Raw genomic sequence first — 9,851 nt, 5'->3', positions numbered from 1 at the left:
ATGCAACAATACGCCGTTCATTCGGTCTCAGTCGGTAACACAGATGGGACAAAAAATCGAGGAAACCGTCTTTAGCACCAGAGGAAGTTGTCGTGGTTCAGGGGCAGGCAGGGTGTCGGTAATCCAGTAAACTCACATTGGCGAAAGTGACACTCCTAATGTTTGTGGCTGGGAAAGGAGGCAAGGGTTCGATACACTAAAAACAAGACAAGGCTGCGACAACTCTAGAATGAGACAAGAATGGCAACGAACTGGCAGACGTACCCCAAAACAGGAGTGCTTAAACAGTGATGAGTGTGAGGTGATTAGGGTGCAATCAGGGCAAGTGATACCAGTAGTGAGTGGAAATCAGAGTCAAGGAGGAAGTGACCAAAAAAAGACCAGGAAAAGTGAGGGGGGTAGAAAGAGATAAAACCAAACGTGACAGCCAGACAAAGACAGAATCATGTGATGTTATTATATATTTCATACATCAATATTTATTAAACCATTCCAACTTGTCTGTAGCGCTTCCTTTCATTTCAGGGGCCGGGGTCGGCCCAAATCACCTGTACTCCACCCAACTCCTCCCAAATCAGATAGGAAAATTCAGTTCCAAGGGCCGGCTCATTTGCCACTAATTCACACTGGAGCTGAAGGCCTAGGTGTAAACTGCACGTCACGCTACTGACAGAACGTATTTTCCTTTAAAATCATATTGGGTGCAGCTTATAGTCAGGTGCGGCTTCTCTGGAAAAAGCTGTAGTTTCTTTGTCTGTGAGTAAAAAGGTGGCACATTGTGTTTGTAGGGTTTATTTTTGCTTAATAAAGGGAGTAAGGGGAACATTTGGCTGAGCTTGTCAGGTAAGAAATACGAGTGTGAAACATACCCGAATTTGCTTTTTTTTTCATACTGGCTCCCTTCCAGGGATTTCAGATGAGATCTAGTTATTTTTAGTTTTTTTTTGCATTTCTGTAACGATCGACATATGCACCCGATTATGTGCTGACTGGGAAAACAGGTGTCAGGAGCTGTTTTTTTCCTTAACATTCCAGGTGGTGCGGCTAAGTGTGAAATGGCCGCTCTAAGCCAAAATCAACATCATCAGGTCCACTTTCACGCATGGCATCTTGAGATTATTTTTTCTGCCTGCTGTTAAGATTAATCTCACAGAGTTTCCATTCAGGGGTTAATTTTTGTTACTTTGTACGTGATGCTAACGGATTGCAAAATAGCTTTGAGCAAAAAAAAAAACAAAAAGAGAATGTGCTTGAAAGCTGTTTTTTTCATGTTTCCAGCAGAATTCATGATGATGGTTGAAACTTGTAATGGGCGTTTTTTTCTTATTGCCTCTTGGGCAGAAATGGGAAACTTAAATGAGAAATGGTTCCACATTTTCCCATCTGGGTGAGAACACAGAACCTCATACTTCCTGGAAAGATAAATGAAAAAAGTATATATCGAAAAAATACACACTGGCCTGTTTGGCCTGGGTGTATGAAGTCCATTGAAGTGATGTAGAAAAACGGAGGATGTTTTTTTTAATTTTATGACAGGAACCCTAAAAATTATACAAAAATCACCAAAATGTGTTTTCCTGAGAGGGTTATAACCACTTAACAAGAAAAAAAAAAAAAAAACACATAAATAGAATGAAAAAAGAGCCAACACAAATGGTGAATGAACAGAATGTTGTGTAAATTTGTAAACCATGGTTGAAAAGCTTGCTTTTAAAATTGTTTTGTTTTTCTGAAATATATCTTGAAATTGAATATGTTACACTTTGAGATTTTTTTAAGATTTAAAGTGTATTACAATTTATATGTCAATAGTTTAAAAAAATAAGTGTATGTAGAATAAAAAATGTATTCAGTTATAAAAATAGGGAAAGTGGCTGAAAAGTACCATTGATTTTTTTTTTTTTTTTTTTTTTTTTTACAAATAAAACATTTTATTCCGATTTCTAAATATTTGTTCGTTTTGGAAATTTCGGAATTTCGGTTCGTTTGTAAATTTTGGAATTTCGGTCTGTTTGGCAATTTGCATACTTGACAGCCAATCGGAAGCCTGCATCAAATAACTTGCTTCCTGGCTTTCCCAAGCGTTATAAGGTCGTGCATTTGCATATCATTTTCCAAAGTAGACGCACAGAGAACACAAGAAAATGGAGAAGTGGTTAGGAATTGTTAAGATTTGTCAATTTAATAGCGCTCTTAGTCGTGTTATTGCGTTAAGACGTTTTCCATTGTGTGACATCATTACGCACGCACAATTTTTTGTTTGGCTAATTGGAGATTGCCATGTTGTATTGAATGGAGCCGTGTTCTTGTTTGCTTGCTGTTGAGCAATAAATATGCTCAAAGGCTGAACCACAATGTCCTGCTTATCTTCTCACGCATGAGGAAACCGCACACTCTGACATATCCTTATCAGGAATCAAGCAAAAACCTCAGCCACAGAAGAAAGATTCAAAGCAACATTTATGACGCTCCAAAACATAAACGTACATTAAAAGCATCGTGGAAAGAGGAGTTCACGTGGGTTGTAGCAAACGACGCAACGCAAACATTGCATGAATGAAGATGAGTAAATATAGGTACATACTGATGGCAGATGGAAAACAGCGATGTTAAATACATGCAATGAATGTTATAAGTAGATTTAAAATAAACTTAATTTTAAAGTGTGGTTCTGTTATATATTCTGATTATCAATCCTTTGTAGTGGGTTTTACATAATTCACCCACGGAACCATTGTTTAGTTAGCGAGTTCCTAGGGGGACTCTTAATTCGGCCGGCTCGAGCCGCTCTCTTGTTTTGTTTTGTTATTGCAAGTTTAAATGTCATTAAAGCAGCTTTCGTTGGCACCTTTGTTTGACACTACGCCTACGACTCCCGTCTCAGCTCGCTACATTGGTGACCCCGACATTAGTCTCGTGGAAGTTTCCGAGGCCGTGCATAATACTGAGCATACCGACATGGCATACGCGCCCGTTCTCAAGCTCCCCGAGTTCTGGGAGTCATCGGCGTTAACATGGTTCGCACAAGCAGAGGCTCAATTCGACCTGCGCGGAATCACTGACGATGACTCTCGCTATTACCACGTGGTGTCTGCTCTTGGGAGCTCAACTGCAGCCAGAGCGGTGAGTTTCATCACATCCCCTCCTGAACTGGATAAATATAAGGGACTGAAGGCATATCTCCTCAGAATCTTTGAACTGTCGCGTTCTGAGCGTGCTCGACGCCTCCTTGCTATTCAGGGCTTAGGAGACAGTAAGCCATCGGATCACATGGAAATTATGTTAAACTTGCTTGGCACCGAAGAGCCAAATTTTCTTTTCACTGAACTTTTTCTGCGTCACATGCCGCCGCATGTCCAGACGGCGCTTGCGAATACAACCATTACAGATCCGCGTGCACTGGCAGAGGAAGCGGACCGGTTTTTCCTGGCCACACATAGATACACACATGAGGTGCTGGCCCCTACACGCACCTACACACCATCAAGTGCGACGCCCCCAGCCAGCAAGGCACGCACGGCCACTGACGATCAGAATGTGTCAGGTCTGTGTTACTACCATGCACGTTTTGGGCCCAGGGCCAAGAAGTACCGTCCCCCTTGCACCTCCAACGCGACAGGAAACTTCAAGGCCTGCACTCTGTAGCGGCCGTGAGTGCAGGCGCAAGAAACCGGCTACTGTTCATCCGGGACGCCATCTCCGGCCAAAAGTTCTTGTGTGACACCGGCGCCCAGAGGAGCGTCCTCCCTGCCACTGTGGACGATGTGGGGGGGGAACACATGGACCTCCATTAACTTCTGCCAATGACACCCCCATCCGCACATACGGGACACGGACAGTGGACGTGTGTTTTGGGGGTCAGCAGTTTACATGGGGTTGAGCACCACATTGAAACCAAGGGCCCCCCTGTTCATGCCAGGGCCCGACGACTCAATCCAGAAAGACTGGCAGCTGCTAAATCCGAATTTGCTAACATGGAACGTCTCGGCATCATTCGCCGATCAGACAGCCCCTGGGCCTCTCCACTACACATGGTCCCGAAACCAGGCGGTGGCTGGCGCCCATGCGGGGACTATCGCCGCCTTAACGAGGCTACCACGCCCGACCGTTACCCAGTCCCGCACATTCAAGACTTCTCTGCACACCTGGCGGGCAAACTTCTCTTTTCCAAGGTGGACCTAGTGCGGGGATACCACCAACTGCCAGTGCATCCCTCAGATATACCGAAAACGGCCGTGATAACTCCATTTGGGTTGTTCGAATTTCTCAGGATGCCGTTCGGACTGAAAAATGCCGCTCAGTCCTTCCAAAGTCTGATGGATTCAGTGCTCAGGGACATGCCTTTTGTGTTCGTCTACCTGGACGACGTCCTTGTTGCCAGCTCCTCAAAAGAGGAACACTTGGAGCACCTCAGAGACCTCTTCACCAAGCTCAGTCAGCATGGCCTGATTATAAATCCCACGAAATGTGTTTTTGGCGTACCCTCCATCCACTTCCTCGGGCATCTCATCACCAAGGATGGGGCTTCCCCCCTACCGTCTAAGGTAGAGGCCGTCTCCACCTTTCCTCAGCCGCCAACAGCACGGGGCCTCAGGGAGCATGGTGACATTCTACCATAGGTTTATTCGCCGAGCCGCTGATGTCATGCGCCCACTCTACGAGGCCCTCAAGGGTAGGTCACCCAATCAAGCTGTTGAATGGACCGCTGAGAGGACCAAGGCATTCGAGGACACAAAAACCGTGCTGTGCCAGGCAGCCATGCTGGCTCACCCAGCCCCGGAGCCCCAGTCGCACTGACTACAGACGCATCAGACCTAGCAGTGGGTGCCGTGTTCGAGCAGTGGGTTGACAATGCTTGGCAGCCACTTGCCTTTTTTAGTCGCCAGCTGGTCCCCAGAGAACGTAAATACAGTGCATTCGACAGAGAACTACCTGCCATCTGGTTGGCGATTCGCCACTTCCGTTTCATCTTGGAGGGCCGTGAGTTCATCGTCTTTGTTGATCATAAGCCTCTTACGTTCTCCATGTCCAAGACGTCCGAACCGTGGTCCGCCCGCCAGCAGCGCCAGCTGTCATTCATATCGGAATACACGACTGACATCATGCACATTGCTGGGAAGTCCAACGTGGTTGCGGATTGCCTGTCCAGAGCAACCATCAGCGCTGTGCAATTGGGGCTTGATTATTCCAGTATGAGTGTGGACCAGGCTTCTGATAACGGCATCCAAACGCTCAAGAGCTCAGACACTGGTTTGCGGCTGGAGGAGGTTGCGGTCGGAGACTCAGGGGCAAAGCTTTGTTGTGACCTCTCCATGGGTTGGCCTAGGCCGCTTGTCCCTGCTGGCTGGCGTCGGGCTGTTTTTGAGGCAATACACGGCCTGTCTCATCCTGGCAGGAAAGCATCCATTAAGCTAGTGGCCCAGAAGTTTGTGTGGAAAGGGATGAGAAAGGACGTCTGGGACTGGGTCGACTCATGCGTGGCATGTCAACGCGCCAAAGTGCACCGTCACATCAAGGCCCCATTGGTACCATTCGCCATCCCCGAACGGAAGTTTGACCACGTTAACATTGACCTGGTGGGCCCACTGCCCCCTTCACACGGTTTCACTTACCTCCTGACGATGGTGGACAGGACGACCCGTTGGCCTGAAGCAGTTCCGCTGACTTCCACCTCAGCTGTCCATGTGGCCCCGGCGTTCATCGGCACATGGGTCGCCCGTTTTGGACCCCCTGCAGATCTCTCATCTGACAGGGGCGCACAGTTCACCTCCGAGGTGTGGAACATGGTTGCCGAGAGCCTGGGAGTCAAACTTCACCGCACCACTGCCAATCACCCCCAGGCTAACGGGTTGTGCGAGCGGTTCCACCGCTCGATGAAAGCGGCCCTGCGCGCCAGCCTGACCGATGGGGACTGGGTCGATAAGCTACCCTGGGTCATGCTGGGACTGAGGACCGCTCCCAAAGAGGACCTTCAGTGCTCTTCAGCTGAGTTGGTTTACGGTCAAGTGCTGCGGGTGCCAGGTGATTTCATCCCAGACCCAACGACACCCTGGGCTGCATCCAGGGAGAAGTCCATCTTGCAGGGCACTGCAGGAGCGTTTGTGCCTATCCCCACATCGCGACACGGCAGGCCAGTTTCACGGGTTCCCTCCAACCTGCGCTCGGCTGGTTTTGTTTTCATTCGCCACGATGCCCACCGCGGACCATTGCGCCCTCCTTATGATGGACCGTTTAAGGTCCTGCAGCATGGTGACAAGACCATGGTCATGGACATTGGTGGTAGGCCAGAGACTGTCTCCGTGGACAGGGTTAAGCCTGCCCACATGGATATGTCCAAGCCATTGGAACTGGGCCAAGCCCCACGGCGCGGCCGTCCTCCTGCGACACGACCCTCCGGCCCCGTGGGTACCCACTCTGACCCTCCGCCCCCAGCACCTGTGGGCTCTCCAACTGAGTCCACAAGCTCTCACCCCCCCGCTGTTCCAGCTCCTTGTACCCACAGTGGCCGGGTCAGCGTCCCAACCAGGCACAGAGACTTTGACTATGGGTGAATTCTGGGGGGGCTTGTGTAGTGGGTTTTACATAATTAACCCACGGAACCATTGTTTAGTTAGCGAGTTCCTAGGGGGACTCTTAATTCGGCCGGCTCGAGCCGCTCTCTTGTTTTGTTTTGTTATTGCAAGTTTAAATGTCATTAAAGCAGCTTTCGTTGGCACCTTTGTTTGACACTACGCCTACGACTCCCGTCTCAGCTCGCTACACCTTAATACTTTGCAACAACAGGTTTTTTACGATTCGTCGTCTTATTGTGTTTCAAGTTGGGAAAAATGGGGCAGGCAACTTTTATGGCTGGGCAGGCAACCTTTTAGAGTTGTCTGCCCTGGCATCCGGTAACTTTTTGTCACGAGTTTCAGACGTTGGTATAAGCAAGCTAGGAGTAGGTCAAGCCATCCAATATTTCGTTCCTAAATGCCGACAAAAATGGTTTCGCGGTGGATGCTCTAATGATGCACACACGTTGTAGTTGGTCCTGATTTTCCCTGAAGTTTGAATGAGTGACCCATTTTGACCCGGAGAAACTTTCTACGTTACTCACCGTGCTTGTTGATGAGAAGCGCCAGGTACTCTCGGTGGTACGAGGACACGTAGAGGAGCATCGCGGGACTTTGGCCGGTTCGGAAGCTCAGCGACACATTCTCCTCTATCAGGTTCACGTCAGACAAAATGGAGGAAGGCGATGCCGCCTTGGAGCTGATGTTCCAGCTGCCCCCTTCAGCGCCGTCCATCTGGAGGGCGTAGCGGACGGACGTGGTCGGCTTGAAGACAGCCGACAACTCTGGAAAGATGACGCACGGTTCCACAGAATTTCAGCTTGGAATCGTGTTGAGTCTAACAAAGTACAAGCGGAGGCTGACCGGCGTGGCAAAATGCTCCATCGTGGGCCGAGTGTCGACAGTCGCAGCGGAAGCCTTTGGCCTCTTCCACGCAGAGGCCGTGGTTGCGGCACAACGCACCGTAGCTGACGCAGTGGCCGGGGCAACCGGGTTGGACGCCGGGTGTGATGCGCGCCCGCTCCTCTAGGTTAAGGGTGGCGCCGTTGAGTTGCAGGGAACGGATGCATCCACGGAAACCCTTCTGGCGGGACGCAGTCCCTCCTATGCATGATTACAAATAACATAATTGCATTATTTGACATTTTTGGAATACATGTTAGTTTACGGTGAAACTCAGTCAGTGCCGTAACCTTTACAAAAGGGGAGTTTAACAAATTTTCACCAAAGTCTTGATCATTGTAAAGGCTTTCCTTAAAGAGTTTGATATAACATGAAAATGTAACTAGTATGTAACTGGTATGTGAAGTAAATGCAACTAGAGCTACAACAAAAACATTAGATTTTCCCTTGATTCGGCGACGAACTTGTAGTAGCAATTTGGACTGGCTGAGGGTGCATCAAGACCCTATTTTGATGCACTATGTCATTTTTATACAAAATTATTTATGTAGCACTTTTCTGAAATGCAACTCAAAGTGGTGTATGAAAACAATCAATGTACAGTACAAAAATATAACAAAGTACTCACATTCTCCTCCGATGTTGCTTCTCTTACATACTTGCAGGTGTATAGCATACATTTGTATGTAGTTTTGTTTATTGATATGCTATTTAACAAAGACATTTGGATATTTTACTCTAGTATATTCTGTTGTTTTGTGTACTATTTTGCTATCTCTCCAAAACGTAAATATTTAAATGGAAGAAATTAAAAAGATATATTCAAAAATATCTGACTCATCGATTAATTGAAAAAAAAAAAGGACAGATTCATCAATTATTTAAATAAAAATTAGTTGCTGCCCTAAATGCAACTGCTCCTTAATGTAAAGTAATTCTGAATTGATTAATTGTTCAAGTCACAAACATTACAGTTGTATTAAAACATGTCAGTGGGCATATGAATAGAATAGAATATACCTTTATTGTCATTGTTACAAAATGGGTTGAACATATTTTGACAACGAAATTGGATAGCGAGGATAAAAGAAAACAAAGAACATAAAGAACAAAGAAGATAAAGGTTATAATTTACACAATATTTACACAAAAAATGTGCAATATGCGGTAGTATAGCAGTAATATGTAATATGTTATAAATTCAATACAGTGATACCTCTACATACAAGCTACTGGAGTTAAAGAAATTCAAGCTGAGATTTCTTTCAAGCAAAAATGTTGCTCGACATACGAGAAAATTCATGTGACGTAATTTTACTACTAGAGACTATTTTTGTGTTCGATTACTATTTGAAAGTGTTTTAAATGATCACTAAGATATGTTTTGTAGCTATTCAGGATTAACATGGATGCTTTTGAGATACCAGGAACGGAATAATGGTTCTTCATTTATATCGTTTCGGGAATATTTACTCAGGTTACGAGTAATTCTAGATACGAGGAAAATCTTGGATGTAAAGGTGTCACTGTATGACTGTATTTTTAGGATTGTTGATTTCTCAATTCTCCATATTGGCATCAATATGGAAATACTGGGATCTAATAGCGCTCAGCCGTCGTCTTAGGCGACAAGCATTGTGGGAAATGTATTTTTCGGTCAAAGCAGTCTTTTGACCCGCTTATTTTTAGAAACTCAGACATTAAAGGCTCTAGCGGGCCACATGAAATAACTTTCAGCTTTGAGGCTGAAAGTGGCAAGCGACACACAAGTCATTATTTTGTGACGTATGACGACATGACAGAAGCAAAAATTGTCATGTTGTGTTTGATAACCAAGCAGATAAAATATGTTTAACCTACTTGGCTCAAAGGCAGAATTCACTAAAGGTTATGAGAGAGGCTCATCCACTGTCCTCTAAACTTCAGGTCAACAGCTTTGACAATTTCTTTTCCCTCACTAATCCCTTCATTTCGTGCTTTTAACAGGAGCGGTCAGCCAAGTACACTGACTTGTTAATATAGTACCATGTTTAAAACTCAAGATGGAACCTGAGTTGTGCTAGGTCATATATTTATTTTATTACCCGCACACACTGTAATTGTGGCCAGATTTGAGAGTGATTGTTTTCTAATTTTGAGCTCTGTCTAATTGATTAACACAGAGGTATCCATATCAAACCACCAGGTGCTGTCCGGAATTTTCACATGTTCTACTCGCTAGCACTATCTTCTTGCTTAAGTCATTATTGCAGCTTGTGTCAAGCTACTTGTGTGGTGTGTTAAAGTACATGCATATCTTAAGCGCTCAGATAAATGTATTTTTTTCATATTTTGGGGGGTTTTGGTTGGCGTGAGGACTGCATTTGAAATAGGCCTTTTCTTACTTTCACTATTTTC

The 9,851-nt window shown here is 45.8% G+C and overlaps 1 protein-coding gene across 1 annotated transcript in view; it reads right to left on the bottom strand.

Annotated features, from left to right (window-relative positions):
- The window catches only part of cntnap3 (contactin associated protein family member 3), a 128,902-nt gene that overhangs the window by 19,582 nt on the left and 99,469 nt on the right, over positions 1-9,851 (bottom strand). Inside the window, exons 18-19 of the mRNA XM_088336283.1 lie at positions 7,416-7,655; positions 7,097-7,336 (exon numbers count right to left, since the gene is read on the bottom strand). Of these exons, the coding sequence (XP_088192409.1) occupies positions 7,097-7,336; positions 7,416-7,655 (480 nt within the window). The remainder of the gene's footprint in view (positions 1-7,096; positions 7,337-7,415; positions 7,656-9,851) is intronic.

The sequence above is a fragment of the Urocampus carinirostris genome, chromosome 1 (assembly GCF_059441175.1).
Source record: "Urocampus carinirostris isolate Australia breed hairy pipefish chromosome 1, RoL_Ucar_1.0, whole genome shotgun sequence".
NCBI classification, from domain to species: Eukaryota; Metazoa; Chordata; class Actinopteri; order Syngnathiformes; family Syngnathidae; genus Urocampus; species Urocampus carinirostris.
Note: the sequence above shows the minus strand (reverse complement) of the source record. Positions and strands in the feature narration are given on the sequence as shown.